This window comes from Aphidius gifuensis, linkage group LG2 (assembly GCF_014905175.1).
Source record: "Aphidius gifuensis isolate YNYX2018 linkage group LG2, ASM1490517v1, whole genome shotgun sequence".
Classification (NCBI taxonomy): Eukaryota; Metazoa; Arthropoda; class Insecta; order Hymenoptera; family Braconidae; genus Aphidius; species Aphidius gifuensis.
This window is the reverse complement of record NC_057789.1, coordinates 7,853,234-7,869,473: the sequence shown is the minus strand read 5'-3', so window position 1 is coordinate 7,869,473 and position 16,240 is coordinate 7,853,234. Positions and strand designations below refer to the sequence as shown.

The following is a 16,240-nucleotide window of genomic DNA, read 5'->3' as shown; positions in this document are numbered from 1 at the left end:
CAATACACACCTAGTGACTAAAATAATAACCAATCAGTATTTTTTTTTCTAAATTTTTTTTCGCCAAAATTCTTATTCTGTAAATTTTTTTAATTATTAATTTTAAAATTATCTATTTTATTTTTCATTTATTTAAATTTCATGGAATAATACTTGAATTTAATTTCAAATTTAAGTGTTTTTTATTTTTTTGTATTTTATAAAGTATAATTATTATATTATTTTGTTGATAAACTTTTTTATAAAAATAATATTTATCGCAATTATTTACGAAACAACGTAACACATAAAAATAAAGTAATTAATTCGTAATCAACATATTATTACTGGCCTTCATATTTATATAGATAGATAGGAAAATTATTAAATTTTTTTTTAAATAATGTTATTATAAGAGTAGTAATTTTATTCCAGTGTTATTTATTATTGGAGGTTATGTTTATAAGTTCAAAGGTGAAAAAAACGTAATGTAAAAAAATTATTAATCCATCAAAGTTGCTCCGACATTAATAAACAAATTATTAAATATTAATTGACAAATTCAAGGTAAATCATTCACTAAATAATATTAATTATTTAATAAATTATTTCAAACTAAAATTATCTTACTCAAATAAAAAATACATATTGAGAATTTAATTTGTTGTTTTTAAATTATAATATAATTAATGTAAATATTATTCATAATTTTTCATTGTAAAAATAATTTTAACCTACATATTTACTTGATCTATTTCTACAATAAATTAATGTATTTCTAATGAATATTATTTTTTTTATTGACAGATAACAACTTGCTATATTTTTGGTAAACAAAAATGTCAAAAACTGGAATATTGATACTAACAAATCCAGCAAGAGTAGGAAAACTTTTGCCAGTTATAAAAAATCACGTTCTCAAGACTCTTTACATTCAATATTATCCAGATAAAACATCATTATCATCAAATTTATCAGTGACATCATTAAAATGGCAGAAACCACATCAATCAAATTTCATTTCAAGTATATATGCAATGGCAACATCAATGGCAACAACAATTGACGTACGTGTTTTAATAACAAACATAAAAAATTCATTAATAAATACAAAAAAACCAATTGAACTTGTTATATTTGATAAAAATTATAGCAAAGATGAAGCTAATAGCTTTATTAAAAATTATTTAAATAATTCAACTAAAAATTGTCAATATATTGCAATTGTTGATACTGATGATGAAGAGACAAATAACATACCTGAAAAATCAACAAATGAGCTTGATAAAAATGCTGATAAAATATATGAAAATGTAGTACTAGGTGGTACATTTGATCGTCTTCATAATGGTCATAAAATATTATTAACTGAAGCAATAATAAGATGTAAAAATAAATTAACAATTGGTGTTACTGATGAATCAATGATACGTTCAAAAATACTATGGGAATTAATTGAACCAGTTGAAAACAGAATAGATAATGTTAAAAATTTTATACAAGATATTGATTCAACTTTGACATATGAAATTGTTGCTATATCTGATGTTTATGGACCAACAAAAATAGATCCAAATATGAATATGATTGTTGTTAGTGAAGAGACAGAAAAAGGTGCTATTAAAATAAATGAATTACGTAAAAATAATAATTTAAATGTTCTTGATGTTTGTACTGTTAAATTGGCTAATGATGAACATCATGATGATCATGAAGAAGCTAAAATAAGTTCAAGTAATCAAAGAATAAGATTACTAGGATCAAGACTAAAAGAACCTGTAATAAATAATTATTTAGCATAAAGAAAAATTAAATTTGTTATGTTAAAGGTATTTTCTATTTTTTAGGATCTTCATGATAAATCATTAAAACCATATATTGTTGGTTTAACTGGTGGTATTGCAAGTGGTAAATCATCAGTTGCAACTAAGTTACAATCACTTGGTGCTGGTGTTGTACATTGTGATAAATTAGCCCATGATCTTTATGAACCAGGAAAAAAATGTTTTAATATTATAATTGATATTTTTGGTAGTAAAATATTGACAAAAGATGGTAAAATTGATAGAAAAATTCTTGGAAATATTGTTTTCAATGACAAGGTATGAAAAAAAAAATGCAATTAATAAAATTTATACAATTGAGACTTGTTTATGTTTAAAATTTGTAATTTCTTTTTTAAGGAACAATTGGATAAGCTGAATAATATTGTTTGGCCAGCAATATTAGAATTAGCAATTGAAGAAATAAAAAATTTACATGATAAAGGTTGTGATATTATTGTTATGGAAGCTGCTGTACTAATTCAAGCTAAATGGCAATTTGCATGTCATGAAATATGGACATGTATTGTGCCACATAATGAAGCTGTTAAAAGATTAATTGAAAGAAATTGTTTGACAAATGATGAAGCTGAATCAAGAATAAGTGTACAGCCAAGTAATGTACAACAAGTCAATGAAGCAACTGTTGTATTTTCTACAATTTGGAGTCATGATGTTACACTTGAACAAGTTACCAAAGCATGGAATGATCTTAATAATTTTATAAATGAAAAAAAAATTAATTGTAATTAATTTAAGATGGGATATTAGAAGCTAATTGTTTTATTTTTCATTGGATATTGTTGATGATAAAAAAAAATTTATAATTCATTATTTTTCAATAGATTTATTGTCAATTATTATAAATAAATTTTTAAATTTAAATTTACTTTTTTTAATTTATATTTTATTATCCCCGAAGAATTTGATTTTCTTCTTGTTCAAATTTTTCTTGTATTTTTGTCATCAGTGTTGTTAGAAATGATTGAAAATCAGCTCGAAGTTTATTTCCACCTTCTTCAACATTACAATTAACTTGTGATATTTTAGCAAAAGTATTTGCTAAAAAAAAAAATGATAATATTAGTAAATAATGTTGATTGATTGAAGGATTAATTAATGTTTTTTAATTAAAAAATTTACATATTTGTTTTGGAGCATAAATTGGTGATTTATCAGCATCGAAATAAAAAATTACACAATTTTTATCCTGAATTTTCATTTTAGTTACAAAATAATCATATAATTTTTCCATTGCTCGTACATTGTCATCATTTTTTTTATTATAAACAAATATTATACCTTGTGCATCTTTTCCCATAGCTGGCCAACAATTTTCATATCTAAAAAAACACAAATTAAATTTTAAAAAGCAATTTATTCGAATCATATAAATTCTAAATGAATTTACTTTTTATCACCACTGCAATCCCATAGCTCAACATCAACATTTATTGATTTATTTTTAACACTAACATTTTCAACTTCAAATTCAAGTATTCTAACACCTTTTGTTGGTCTATAATCGTAAGATATATCAGTTGCATCAGCAAGAAAATTAGATATTGTTGTTTTACCAGTCTAAAAATAAAACAAACAAACAATAAATTTTATTCAACAATGTATTATTATTTATTCATTACTTGTTGTGGTCCTATAACAATCAACTTGACTGCTTGCATTTTACAATCAACTACTTGTTAAAAAAAAAAATAAACCAACACACAAAAAAACTTGGTTGTCATAGTTTCCAATTTGGAAAACAAATATCTTTATTACATATTTAATGAATTATTTATTTGACATTGTAGTAGTAGTACAGATAATTATTGTTTATTTTTAATTTCAATTTATTATCAATATTGATAAATTCTAAATATTTAAATGCTAAAAATTTATTTGTCAGTCTAATGAAAATCAATTAAAATCATGCAATTATATATTGCCATTACAATAAAAACTTAAAAATAAAAATTACAATTGCTTTTAAAACACAATGATTGAATTATTGATAATTTTTAATTATTATCATCATATAAATTACTATGATGTTTTAAGTAATTTTAAAATGCAAATTAATCAGTTAACTGGATTTGTTGTTTCTTGTTTTTGTGGTACAACAAAACCATCAAGTACACCATTATTTTCTTTTTCAATAGTAATATCCATACTGTCATTTTTATTTTTATCATCATCTGGATAAACAACATTATAAAGTACTTTTAATGCATTAATAGCAACATTTTTTTTAGCTTCTTTTTTATTTTTAGCTGTACCAGTAAATGTTTGTCCATCAGTATCAACAGCAAGTGTAAATAATATATTTGGTGAATTACCAGTACGTTGTAATTCTTTATATGTTATACCTGGACGCATTTGATTCAACAACATAACTGGATGTATTTTATCTGGATTTTCTGGTAGTTCTTTAACAGTTGGTTGTTTTTGTACTTCAGCTTTTGGTGGTTGTTGTGATAATACACCATTTTTAGGCATTAAAACAACAGTACCTTGATTTTGCCATTCATTTAATAATTTATATAATGCAAAATTTGCTAATGCACGCCATGGTATATCATCTTTTTCATCAATACCATTTGTACAATCCATCATTGATGACATACTACTAATATTATCATTTTGTTCTTGATTTGTTGATGATGACATTGATGTTTGTAATGATTGTAATGATGTATCAGCTGTTGAAGGTTTTGTTTTATCATTTTCTTCACGTAATTTTGCTGCTGTTTCCATTTTTTCAAGTACAAGACATTTTAATGCATTTTCAGCAGCATTTTGACGTGCTAATGGCTTTGATAAACCTTGACCAACATATGTTTTACCATCAAGCTAATACAAAAAAACAGAAATAGCATTATTAATTATCAAAAAAATTGGTTTTTTTTTATTTGTTTAATTACCTGTGCATGAACGAGAAATAATGAATTTTGTGTTGGAGTTTCTGGAAATACAAATTGAACACCAGATTTCATTTCATTTAAAACCATTATTGCATTTTTAGGCATTAATGTTTTTTTCAAACGTTGATCCATTCTCAATCTTTTTAATTTTCTATTAACTTTAACTGAAATTAAAAAATTTTATTATTAAAAACATTGAAGTAATATTTAATTAAAAATTTAAATTAAATATTAAAATTAATTTCAGTAACACTATTCACATTGATTTCTCTAGGTAATATTTAATATCTCAACAGTTATCTGGAAATAATTAAATATCACCGAAAAATCTTCAAATTTGCGCAGTGATTTGTCATCATAATGATAAATTAATTTATGTAAAAAATTAAATATATAAAATACTAACTTCCTGGAACTTTTTTACGTTTCCATTTTGGTTCATCATTTGTTGAATCCATTGAAACATCATTATCTTGATTATTAGTTGTTAATTTATCTGATGTTGATATTTCATTTTGTGAAAATACTGGTGATGGTGTTGCTAATACATTATTAGCATTATTTTGTTGACCAATTGCTTGAATTGTTTTTCCTTGTTGTTGATTAATTTGTTCAACCTGTTGAACATTGGATTGTTGTTGATGTTGCTGAGATAATCCAGGAATAACTGCTTGCTGTTGATTGTACTGTAAAATTGATTGGATTGGGTTCTAGTTAGCTACACAAGCAACCTCGACGGTTGTTACTCTCTTATCAGGCCCCAAAATGTATTTATTATTCACTTGAAGGCAATATAAATCAACCTCATCATAACTCATAACACACATCATCCAAATTAATTAATAAATAAATATAAAATTTAAATTATTATTAATTATTAATAATAATTTATTTTCATTTTGATAATCATGTTTTGTTTATACAATTAATCTTGTCTTCTCTTTTTTTTTTGTGTTAATGGCTAGATGAGGTAAAATGACACAGTGGGCCCTGATAAAATATGCACGACCTCGGTAATATTGTATAGCTACTTTTTCGTGCCTACTTATTGACAAGGATCAAGGATAGGATCAAATTTTCATCTAATTAGTACTCATGCATATAAAAAAATCATCACAAGACTAAATTAAAAATTAGGTAAACAATCAAGTTACATTTTTTTTCTTTTTTATCAATTTAAACAATTAAAATTTTATTCAAAGTGAGAGATAAAAAAAAATTAACTCTCAGTGCAGGAATAATTAATAAATTTTTTTTTTTTAATAATAATAACTTACCGCTCGATTTCCAGGTGGAAATTGAGGAGCTTGATTGTTACTAGCTACATTTCCTCTTTCTGGTACTATTAAATGAAAAAAAAAAACAATAATTAATATTGTTAAAATATTTATAATTTATAATTAAATAGTAATTAATATATACACTAATTATTATATCTCAATTTATTATTATTGTCGGCCATTTTAGACCAATCGAAAAAAAAAAAAAAACTAACAATTTTATTGATTTTTTAGTTAGCCTCCTCAACTTTTAATTTTGAAGTTAAAATAATTTTTAATTGTTATTATAATTAAGAAATATAGAAAGTTAAATTTAAAATAAACTAAATAAAAATTATTATTATTTATAATAATTAAAAATACGTAGAAACAAATGCTTACCAAAACTTTGATTGATTGTTGTATTTCGATTATTGGTATACATATTGTTTTTGTTGTTATAATTTTAATTAATTTATGTAATATTAATAATATTAATATTTTTAAATTATATCAATATTTGTTTATGAATGATTAATCAAAATATTAAATGCAAGCTTTGTTTCTAGAACGGAGCAGAAATTCCAGAATGATGGAGGATTTTTTTTCTTACAACTGCGCAGGATCTGAGTAATGATTAAGAGAGAAAGAGAGAGAGAGATTCAGAGAGAGGTTACGTCAATTGACAAAAATATTTTTGTGTTTATTTTCATGTGTCACATACTTGATAATAATGTTTAGAAAAAATTAATCTCAACACTGTTTAAATATAATAAAAATGTGGACAATTAAATCACCATCATTGAGAGTTGACGAGGCTGATTTAAAATGTAAAAATGGATGTGGATTTTATGGTAATGAACAATGGGAAGGATATTGCAGTAAATGTTATCGTGAACATGTACAAAAAACAAGAGCATCAAAAGAACGACATAATCGTGTAAAGAACAGTCATCATCAACATCATCATCATCATGAAAAGTATGAAATTAATCATAGAAATTTCTTTAATTTTCAATCAAATAATCCAATTTAATTTATAAATTACAGTGAAGGTACATCAAGACAAAATCAGACATCAAATTCACCACGTACTGATGAAAAAAATCGTCATCATAATGAAAAAAAAACAAAACTTCTAAGTATACCATCATTTTTAAAACAATCAATGAAAAATCAAGGTAATGATGAGCTGTTGAAAGAATTAACACATAATAATGAAGATCTTGATAAAGTAAAATATGATAATCGTGATTTATTATTAAAATTAACAAAACAAACTGATAAAGATATTAAAAAATGTATACATTCATTAGTTAGTAATATATTACAAAATCGAAATGTCAAAAAAATTGATGAATTATCAGAAATAACACAAAATTTCTATCAAATATTTTCGAAACGTATGGATAATAGTGATAATTATAATAACATACAACAAGATATTAAAGAAAAATTATTAGATTATGTTGAACGTTATACAATGACATTATTATATAGTTTATTATTTTGTCCACAATCAACAAATGATGAAGAAAAAGATTTAATAATACAAAATAGAATACGTCAATTAAATTGGGTAACATGTCATAATCTTGAATGTAAAATATCAGAAAAAAGTTCAGATGTACGTGAACTTGTTTATACATCAATAACTGATTTATTAAATATGGATTCAGTTAAAGCACCACAAGAAAAACTATTATCAATTATAAATTGTTGTAATAATATATTTAAATTATTACAGCTATCAGTTGGTGGACCAGCATCTGCTGATGAATTTTTACCAGCATTAATATTTATTGTACTAAAAGCAAATCCATCAAGATTAAAAAGTAATATTAATTATATAACAAGATTTTGTAATTCAAGTAAACTAATGACTGGTGAAGGTGGTTATTATTTTACAAATTTATGTTGTGCTGTATCATTTATTGAAAATTTAACAGCTGAATCATTAAATATGTCTGATAAAGAATTTAATTTATACATGTCTGGTAAATGTTTACCAGCAAATACATGGAATTCAGCATTAACAATATGTGAAAATTTACATTTTATTTGTGATGATAATATATTATTAGATGAATTAAAAGATAAAAATAATTATGTTATTGAAGAATGTTTATTGCTTAAAAATAGTATTAAAGAATTTCAAGATAATGTTAAAGAACAAGTTGAAAATACTATTGATAAATTTCCATTGATAATAACTAAAAGTCAAAGAGTACCAACTAATTTTGATTGTGATGATGTTGAAATTTATAAATTACCACCACCAATTATACCACAGGTAATTAAAAGATCATTTTATCATCAATCAATCAATCAATTAATCATTGTATTTTATTTTTCTTACAGGTTTATTCAGGCAAATTGGACAATGATGATAATGATGTTAAAAATAATTTAATTGATGAATCTGTAACACCATCACCGACATTTGATTTTCCATCATTTATGGATTGTTCATTGGACAAAAATAAACAAGATGATAATACAAGTTTAATTAGTCTTGATGCACAATGTGATTATTCAAGTGGTGATAATGATAATAACATTTTTCAAGGTGGATCAACAGCTCAACAAATTGATAGTAATGATTATCATGGTTTTACATTACAAGGCTCAACTATTCCAACAATACCATGTAATACTGGTGATTTATCAAGTGATCATGAAGCTGATAATTATTCATCATATTTTCATAATATTTAAATATAATTATTACATTTTCTTTTTTGTTAATTTTCAACAACAAAAAACAAAAATATCAAAGCTCTTTTTAAGTTATTTATTTAGCTAATTATTATAGAGATATATTTGCTAATTAAAATTAATTAATTAGTTTTAATTTTTAAATAATATAATTCCAATTTTGTTTTAGTTTTTAATTGAGAAAAATATTATTAAACTTTGTTGTCTTGTAATTATCAAACAATATTATGTAATATTTTTTTTTTTTTGGACACTATAATTATTTTTTTTTCAGACAAACATTTTACAAAAAAAAAACTACTTTTCGTGTACTCTAAAAATCCCACACAATTGGTTTTTTTTTTTTTTCTTTTTTGTTCAATTCAATATTAAATTCTGGATAATAAATATCATCAATAGGACTTTTGATAAATTGATTATTAAATTATTAAAATAATGAAAAATTGTTTTTGTGTTGTCTAAATTATAATTAAAAAATAAAAAAATAACAATAAAAATGGCCAGCAGAGATTCCAGTTCAACAAATACTCGTACACCAGGTGATGAGTACAGTGTCGAGGTTAGTATTATTAATTAAAAACCAATAACAAATTTGACAATATAAAAAAATAATAATTACTTTTAATTTATTTGTTAAAAAATATATTAAAAAATGATTGATATTAATAAAAATTATTGTTGCAGACATTGGCTGAAGTATTTCGTTGTTTTATTTGTATGGAAAAATTACGTGATGCACATTTATGTCCTCATTGTAGTAAATTATGTTGTTATAATTGCATAAGAAGATGGCTTACTGAACAACGTTCACAATGTCCACATTGTCGTGCATCATTACATTTACATGAATTAGTTAATTGTCGTTGGGTTGAAGAAGTAACACAACAATTAGATACATTACAAGCAACTGGTTTAACAAATATACGTATTGATGAAACACGTGATAGATGTACAATACATCGTGAAAAATTAACAGTATATTGTTGGACATGTGGACGTTGTATTTGTCATCAATGTGCATTATGGGGTGGTACACATTCTGGTCATACATTTAAACCACTTGAAGAAGTATATGAACAACATGTTACACAAATAACAAATGAAATTGGACAATTAAAACGTCGTTTAATTGAACTTGTTAATATAATACAAGATGTTGATAAAAATGTTGAATGTATTAGACAAGCTAAAGATGAACGTGTACGTGAAATACGTAATGCAATTGAACTTATGATATCACGTTTAGATTCACAATTAAAAGCTAAATTATTAATATTAATGGGACAAAAAAATTCATTAACACTTGAATCAGAACAACTTGAATTGTTATTACAAGAAATTGAAAATCAATTAACAACAAGTACAAGATCTGAATTAATTATAAAAAGTTCAGAATTAACAAGAATGATACATCAAATTAGAAAAAAACCAATAACAAGTTTTTTAACACCACAAATACCAGCTGATTTTAATAGTGAAATTGTACCAACATATGATTGTTCAACATTTGTCATGCAAAATTTTACACAATTACAATTAAAAGCTGATCCAGTATATTCATTACCATTACATGTTAATGGTCTTTGTTGGCGTTTAAAAGTATATCCAGATGGTAATGGTGTTGTACGTGGTAATTATTTATCAGTATTTCTTGAATTAAGTGCTGGTTTACCTGAAATATCAAAATATGAATATAGAGTTGAAATGATACATCAAGGTTCACGTGATACTAGTAAAAATATTGTACGTGAATTTGCATCGGAATTTGAAATTGGTGAATGTTGGGGTTATAATAGATTTTTTCGTCTTGATTTATTAGCAACTGAAGGATATTTAAATACATCATTAGATACATTAATTTTACGTTTTCAAGTTAGACCACCAACATTTTATCAACGTTGTCGTGATCAACAATGGTACATTTCACAATTAATAACAGTACAAAATCAATATTCAACACAAATTAATGAATTAAAAGAAAGGCTAACAATTGAAATATCAAAAAATAATATTAATAAAAATAAAACAAATAATCAAAATAATTTATTATCATCAGTTTCACATCAACAACAACATCAAATTGATAAACAAGATGACAATGAAACTGTTGATACATCTGAACAAAATATTAATTTAAATTGTCGTGATAATAATACAAGTAATTTATTAAATAATGATAGCAACAATTCAATACCAAATAGATTAGAAATGACAATTGATTCAACACCAATTAATTTAATTGGACATCATCATAATGATGTTAATCAATTAACAGTACCAACATTGTTGCCACAACAATCATTAGATTTATCATCAAGTAGCAGCAGTGAAAGTGGTGTAAATATATCTATTAAATATATTTTTTTTTAACTTGAAAACTTTGTAATGAATGTAAATTTATTTCTATGTTTTTTACAGGATATTAGTGAACATGATGTATTTCTTGATGAAGCTGATCATGATGATTTAAATTTGACACTTATTGATGACAATTCAAATGATGAAAATGATGTTGATGAATCAATGACAGGTTTGTTTGTATTTTTTTTCTTTAAATTAATACACAATTAATTGTTGATTTGGCTTTATTTTAAATTAGGTGTAGATGATAATTATTCCCAGTCAATTAAACTTAAAGATGTATGACAATAAAATATAGATATTAAAATTCAAGAAATTGTTAAATAAATTTTGTAAATTTATTTTATTTTTTTTCAGGTGAAAATGATGTTGAAACTGCTGAAGCATTAAGACCTTGGTATAATAATAAAAATACTTGTAAAAATCAAATTGAAGAAAATGCATGTGCAGCTAATCCCCGAAGGTATTTATAAATGTAAAAATAAATAGCAAGTTTATTTTTAATATATATATATATATTTTGTTGTTAGATTGAGAACAAGTGAAGTACTTGATGATGAAATAATGCTGCTGCATTTATTTGAATTGCAAGAAAGAAATGCAGGCTGGTGTTTGCCATGTTTGAAGCATCATTTATCAAATAAACATGATGAAACACACGGTGCAACAACATCATCATCATCATCATCAACAACAACAATACCAACCTGTTTATCAACATGTCCTCATTTATCATCTCATACACAATTTAATGGTGTTGCATCGAAGCCAGATCAATTACCATCATCACCATCATCACCACCAAATACATTGCAAAATTCATTTTCACCATTATCAAATTATTCAGATGCAATGAGACGATTAAATTTATCACAAACAATATCACCATTAAAAAATCCAGTTATAAAATTACAAAATAATCAATCAAATATTAAAAATTTACATAAAGACAATGAAGTAAATAAAAAACATGAAAAAAATTTTTTTACTGATACGACAATTGCAAGTAGAGATGATGATGATAATAATAATTCAGATATAAAACTTCCAAATGTTGCTATTAATATTAGAAAAAGTGGAATTGTTAAGTCTTCATCATGTACATCTGATGTTGTTAATCGTCGTCAATCAATTGGTTCAGAAATCGATAAAATGTATGAATTTAAACAGCTACTAGAATCAATACAATCACCAATGTCAAAAAAAGATGCTGCTGTTTGTTATTTAAAATTAAAGTAATTATTAAATTATTTATTTAATAATACTATTTTTTAATTAATAAACTAATAATATATTTATTTTTTATAGAAATAATTTATGGATGGATGAAGATAATGATAATAAAAATAGTCAAAATTATTTATCAAGTGTTAAGACACCTCCAATGTCATCACTGGCATCTACCTCAATGATTGGACAATCTGATGGAATTTCAGAACCAGTTAATTACAGCTGGGTACCACCAGTTTATCAACCTAGACCTGGTAAATTAATATATACATTCAAATAGCATGGTTAATTTATATTAATTCTTGTTTTTTTCTATTTGTTTCAGAACGTAAAAAAAATACAAAATCACTGCCAGGACTTCAATTGCCATTATCAAAACCAACAAGTAGTGATAATAATTCTATAGATAAATCTGAAGATGATAAAAATTAATTATTCATTAAGAAATTATTATAATTGGTACTCTTTTTCGTTTGACAAAATCAATTTGATTAATTATATATTTTATTTTATTATTTATATTTTTTACCAAGAGAGTATTTAACAGATAAAAAAACAAAACAAATTTAAAAAATTTATGTGATTTATGTGAGTTTGTATTAAGTATGATTTTAAAAAATTATTATTGTTCAATAAATTTAGAATAATAATACAGATGAATTATTAAATGTTGACTTTTTATTTAACTAGTTTTGCTTTCGGTTTTTGTTTCGAAAGTTTTCGATTAATTTTTAAAATCATTCGAAATAAATTGTCTAGAAAATTCAAATACCTTTTTGCTCATTTTATAATCTTATTATAGATCAGCAGGAGTGATTTGCAATTTTTTTACGACGATAATTAAATTTGCAGATCATTCAAAGAAATAATTTTAGAAAATTTTCATTTTATTTTTTTTTAATTCTCAATACAATTTTTAGCAAATTTAAATTTGCTACTATTATTTATGTCATTAAAATTAATTATTAAATCACAATAATTGTGCAGTTGATTATTTAAAATAATAATAACATACTAAAATTAAAAATTTAGATAATTTATTGTAAAAAATGAAAAAAATACTTGAATAATTTCATCTTGGTTTAAATTTTTTTTATGATTATTATTTTTTTCAAATTATTTATAACAAAAGACTAGTTGTTATTATGCATATAATACCTGTTATAAATACGTATTAATTGAAAGATATTATAAACTAATTGCAAAAATATTATAATAAATAAAATAATTCTAAAATTACATAGAATACATTTTCTTTTAAGTAAATATCACTAATTATTTCGGGTATTGATAGTTAATATAATATATTAAAAAATAAAGTTAAATAATTATAAATCGAGTGAAATATGAAAATAGTCATCATGTATTTGATCATCAGTTGGATATTCTTTTTGTTTCTCAGCATTTGGCAAATAATGTGTGATACAATATTTATAAAAAAATCTACCAATTTCATCGTGACAAACCAAATTAGGATTTGGTGCAACTGTTAAATTTTCTGTTGATAATAAATTAATAAAATTAATAAAACAATCATCATATAAAGTAAATAAAATATAATAATTACCTTCAGCAGCATAACGAATTGATCCATCATCAGCAAAAAGATGATAAAATGGTTGATTTTGACCATTTAATAATTCATCAATGCCCATTTCATTCATCCAATCTGGTGTTGCTTCACATTTTTCATCCCATCCAGTTATAACACATAAATAACCATAGCTACGATGTCTCATAATCATACCAACAGCATATTTTACCTTCTCTGGATGTATTTTAGGTACAGTGTCCTCCTTAAATACCAAAACAAAATTAATTTCAATTTGTTTTGCTAAATATTTAAATTAAATACCTCATTAATAACTATCGTGTGATTTTCATAATCTTCAAGCATTCGAAGAATATGATTGACTTGTCCTTTTGATGCTAAATCAAGATTCTAAAAAAAAAAAAAAACAAATATGAATAATCAATTGAGCAAAAAAAAAATTAGTAAATAAAAAACTTTTACCTTTTCCATGTTACGTAATATAACAACCAATTCAGCTAAATCCATTTGATGAAGAATATAAAATCTAGCAAGATGTAATATTGTATTTGGATCATATGGACGTACAAGATATAATAAATCAAGTGCTGATCTTAAACGTGCTGCACGTCCATTTAAATGTGTTCTTTGTCTACCAGCAATTTCTAAATTATTAGCCATACGTTGTACAACTTCAATAGCTGATGTTGCTTTATGTACATTATGTCTTTCAATTGGACATCTTGATATACCACTTATTTTTGGACAACTATTTTTAGTTAAAAATTGTCCACCATTAAATACATCAATATAAAAATTTTCACATTCATCTTGATTATCACATGTATAACTTTCTTTCCAACGTAATAAAAAATGTGATGGAAAACTAACAGCTTCACAACGTACACCTAAACGTCTAGCAACACTTTCAAATACAATTGCTAATGTTATTGGTATACCACGACGTTTTTCCAATACTTGATCAATAAATGAATTAACTGATGAATAATACATTTCACTATTACCATGAAATAACATTTTTTTAAACATAACATCACATAGAACAGTCATTATTTCTCTTGTATCATTTGAATTCCATTGATTATCATATATATTTGTATCTTTCCATTCATTTAAAACATCAATTGGTGTTGAATATATTGGATGACATGGATTTTTATCATGTAGTAATTTTTTAGTTGTATCAGCAATATTATCTAGTTGTGATTTAACAATTAAATCAGATACACGTTTTTCTGGTTGACTCCATTGTGATACTAATATTGCACCACGTTCAAGAGTTTGTTTATTTTCAGGTAAATTTATAAATTTATTCCATTCATTTGCTAAATAACATTGACGTATATATCTTATGACTTTATAAGCATAATATTTATGTGTTAAATTACTTGTTAATGGTGATTCATCAATGATACTTATTAATTCATCAATTATTGAATAATAAGCATAAGGTGGAGCACCAAGTTCTTGTCGAAATAATCTATCATAATTTTGTAATTTCGAATGTGATAATTCTTGTTTTTTATAGTGTAATGATGACATTAATGACAGTTCTTTCATTAATTCTCTACGATATTCTAAACTAATTCGATATTCACCAAGCCAATTTCTAACTTCATAACCATGTATTTCGTTTTTTTCATAATTTTCTTTTAAATTTGGCCATCTGAAATTATTAATTTATTATTAATTGTATTATAAGTTATTTTTTTTATTAAATTTTTTTTTACCTTTTAAATAATTTTGTACGCCATATTTTATTACTACTTGTAATTGTTTTGTAAAATAATTTACAAGTTTTACCAAAATTTATTAAATCATTTACTGTTAAATTATCATTTATTAATATGTATTCAATAACTTCACAGGGCAAAAATGATATCAACACGTCAGCTGCCATTTTTAGCTTGTATGTTTATTTTTTTTTTTTTATTATTCAACACAAAATTTTCCTTTGTTATACTCTCTTCAAGGTCTGTTTGATGTTTGCTTCTCTTCAATTAATTTATTTGTTTATTGATAACGAAATTTGTAAATATTAATTTGCGTTACATTTTATTGATAATTATAAAACAAGTTTTTATTTATTTATAAAGTTTATATTTATTTTAACAGATGATAAACAAGTCGCGTATTTTTTTATGCAGGTTATGAACGTTTACACAAATAATGATAACAGTTCTGCAAACAGGGGAGAGATTGGGAGGGATTTATTATATTGACTATAGTTTTTTATGACCAAACTGTACTACTTTGTTTTTCTCAATCAAATATGAAAATAAAAAATTTATATCTCTAATCTTTTTTAAATAAATATAGGTAATAAATTATTACAACTTGAATGATGTAAAAGAAAAAAGAAAAAAAAAAAACACTTTTAAATCAATAGGTATAAAC

General features: G+C 23.8%; 6 protein-coding genes across 7 annotated transcripts; 3 read left to right on the top strand and 3 right to left on the bottom strand.

The window, feature by feature from the left end:
- The first annotated feature begins 8 nt into the window (after positions 1 to 8).
- LOC122848911 (bifunctional coenzyme A synthase) lies at positions 9 to 2,691 on the top strand. 2 transcript variants are annotated; one of them, XM_044147359.1, is made up of 4 exons: positions 9 to 546; positions 787 to 1,757; positions 1,827 to 2,081; positions 2,163 to 2,691. In XM_044147359.1, the coding sequence occupies exons 2-4, from the start codon at positions 819 to 821 to the stop codon at positions 2,553 to 2,555; spliced, it is 1,587 nt and encodes a 528-aa protein (XP_044003294.1). In that variant the 5' UTR covers positions 9 to 546; positions 787 to 818; the 3' UTR covers positions 2,556 to 2,691. The 2 variants fall into 2 exon arrangements, with proteins under 2 accessions (XP_044003294.1, XP_044003293.1); XM_044147358.1 differs by having other exon boundaries at positions 361 to 542; positions 784 to 1,757.
- A 21-nt stretch (positions 2,692 to 2,712) lies between these two features.
- On the bottom strand, positions 2,713 to 3,513 carry LOC122849450 (intraflagellar transport protein 22 homolog). Its single transcript, XM_044148151.1, has 4 exons — positions 3,446 to 3,513; positions 3,214 to 3,383; positions 2,946 to 3,145; positions 2,713 to 2,864 (listed from the first exon to the last, which is right to left on the bottom strand). Exons 1-4 carry the CDS (start codon positions 3,482 to 3,484, stop codon positions 2,713 to 2,715), a joined length of 561 nt encoding a protein of 186 aa, XP_044004086.1. The 5' UTR covers positions 3,485 to 3,513.
- LOC122848912 (spermatid perinuclear RNA-binding protein-like) lies at positions 3,237 to 6,609 on the bottom strand. The gene is made up of 5 exons (XM_044147360.1): positions 6,385 to 6,609; positions 6,001 to 6,065; positions 5,130 to 5,409; positions 4,724 to 4,887; positions 3,237 to 4,652 (listed from the first exon to the last, which is right to left on the bottom strand). The coding sequence occupies exons 1-5, from the start codon at positions 6,425 to 6,427 to the stop codon at positions 3,882 to 3,884; spliced, it is 1,323 nt and encodes a 440-aa protein (XP_044003295.1). The 5' UTR covers positions 6,428 to 6,609; the 3' UTR covers positions 3,237 to 3,881.
- A 17-nt stretch (positions 6,610 to 6,626) lies between these two features.
- LOC122848910 (rab5 GDP/GTP exchange factor-like) lies at positions 6,627 to 8,946 on the top strand. The gene is made up of 3 exons (XM_044147357.1): positions 6,627 to 6,963; positions 7,033 to 8,275; positions 8,344 to 8,946. The coding sequence occupies exons 1-3, from the start codon at positions 6,761 to 6,763 to the stop codon at positions 8,698 to 8,700; spliced, it is 1,803 nt and encodes a 600-aa protein (XP_044003292.1). The 5' UTR covers positions 6,627 to 6,760; the 3' UTR covers positions 8,701 to 8,946.
- A 53-nt stretch (positions 8,947 to 8,999) lies between these two features.
- LOC122848908 (E3 ubiquitin-protein ligase TRIM37-like) lies at positions 9,000 to 12,743 on the top strand. The gene is made up of 7 exons (XM_044147354.1): positions 9,000 to 9,259; positions 9,385 to 11,037; positions 11,119 to 11,230; positions 11,419 to 11,524; positions 11,592 to 12,296; positions 12,370 to 12,545; positions 12,617 to 12,743. The coding sequence occupies exons 1-7, from the start codon at positions 9,197 to 9,199 to the stop codon at positions 12,721 to 12,723; spliced, it is 2,922 nt and encodes a 973-aa protein (XP_044003289.1). The 5' UTR covers positions 9,000 to 9,196; the 3' UTR covers positions 12,724 to 12,743.
- Positions 12,744 to 13,616: 873 nt separating this feature from the next.
- LOC122848909 (F-box only protein 21-like) lies at positions 13,617 to 16,192 on the bottom strand. The gene is made up of 5 exons (XM_044147355.1): positions 15,574 to 16,192; positions 14,306 to 15,509; positions 14,147 to 14,233; positions 13,859 to 14,087; positions 13,617 to 13,789 (listed from the first exon to the last, which is right to left on the bottom strand). The coding sequence occupies exons 1-5, from the start codon at positions 15,741 to 15,743 to the stop codon at positions 13,620 to 13,622; spliced, it is 1,860 nt and encodes a 619-aa protein (XP_044003290.1). The 5' UTR covers positions 15,744 to 16,192; the 3' UTR covers positions 13,617 to 13,619.
- Positions 16,193 to 16,240: the final 48 nt, after the last annotated feature.

Bases quoted from the DNA above. Each gene is read 5' to 3' on its own strand.
- LOC122848911 (XM_044147359.1), top strand. From the start codon at position 819: ATGTCAAAAACTGGAATATTGATACTAACAAATCCAGCAAGAGTAGGA. The intron at 1,758-1,826 runs GTAATAAATAAT...TCTATTTTTTAG, and splicing joins GATCAAGACTAAAAGAACCT to GATCTTCATGATAAATCATT. The intron at 2,082-2,162 runs GTATGAAAAAAA...TTCTTTTTTAAG, and splicing joins ATATTGTTTTCAATGACAAG to GAACAATTGGATAAGCTGAA.
- LOC122849450 (XM_044148151.1), bottom strand. From the start codon at position 3,484: ATGCAAGCAGTCAAGTTGATTGTTATAGGACCACAACAA. The intron at 3,146-3,213 runs GTAAATTCATTT...GTGTTTTTTTAG, and splicing joins GATTGCAGTGGTGATAAAAA to ATATGAAAATTGTTGGCCAG. The intron at 2,865-2,945 runs GTAAATTTTTTA...TTTTTTTTTTAG, and splicing joins TTATGCTCCAAAACAAATAT to CAAATACTTTTGCTAAAATA.
- LOC122848912 (XM_044147360.1), bottom strand. From the start codon at position 6,427: ATGTATACCAATAATCGAAATACAACAATCAATCAAAGTTTTG. The intron at 5,410-6,000 runs GTAAGTTATTAT...TCAATTTTACAG, and splicing joins TTCCACCTGGAAATCGAGCG to TACAATCAACAGCAAGCAGT. The intron at 4,653-4,723 runs GTAATTAAACAA...TTTTTGTATTAG, and splicing joins TATTTCTCGTTCATGCACAG to CTTGATGGTAAAACATATGT.
- LOC122848910 (XM_044147357.1), top strand. From the start codon at position 6,761: ATGTGGACAATTAAATCACCATCATTGAGAGTTGACGAGGCTGATTTA. The intron at 6,964-7,032 runs GTATGAAATTAA...TATAAATTACAG, and splicing joins CATCATCATCATCATGAAAA to TGAAGGTACATCAAGACAAA. The intron at 8,276-8,343 runs GTAATTAAAAGA...TTTTTCTTACAG, and splicing joins CACCACCAATTATACCACAG to GTTTATTCAGGCAAATTGGA.
- LOC122848908 (XM_044147354.1), top strand. From the start codon at position 9,197: ATGGCCAGCAGAGATTCCAGTTCAACAAATACTCGTACACCAGGTGAT. The intron at 11,525-11,591 runs GTATTTATAAAT...TTTTGTTGTTAG, and splicing joins TGTGCAGCTAATCCCCGAAG to ATTGAGAACAAGTGAAGTAC. The intron at 12,297-12,369 runs GTAATTATTAAA...TATTTTTTATAG, and splicing joins GTTTGTTATTTAAAATTAAA to AAATAATTTATGGATGGATG.
- LOC122848909 (XM_044147355.1), bottom strand. From the start codon at position 15,743: ATGGCAGCTGACGTGTTGATATCATTTTTGCCCTGTGAAGTTATTGAA. The intron at 14,088-14,146 runs GTATTTAATTTA...TTGGTATTTAAG, and splicing joins ACACGATAGTTATTAATGAG to GAGGACACTGTACCTAAAAT. The intron at 13,790-13,858 runs GTAATTATTATA...TATTATCAACAG, and splicing joins AATTCGTTATGCTGCTGAAG to AAAATTTAACAGTTGCACCA.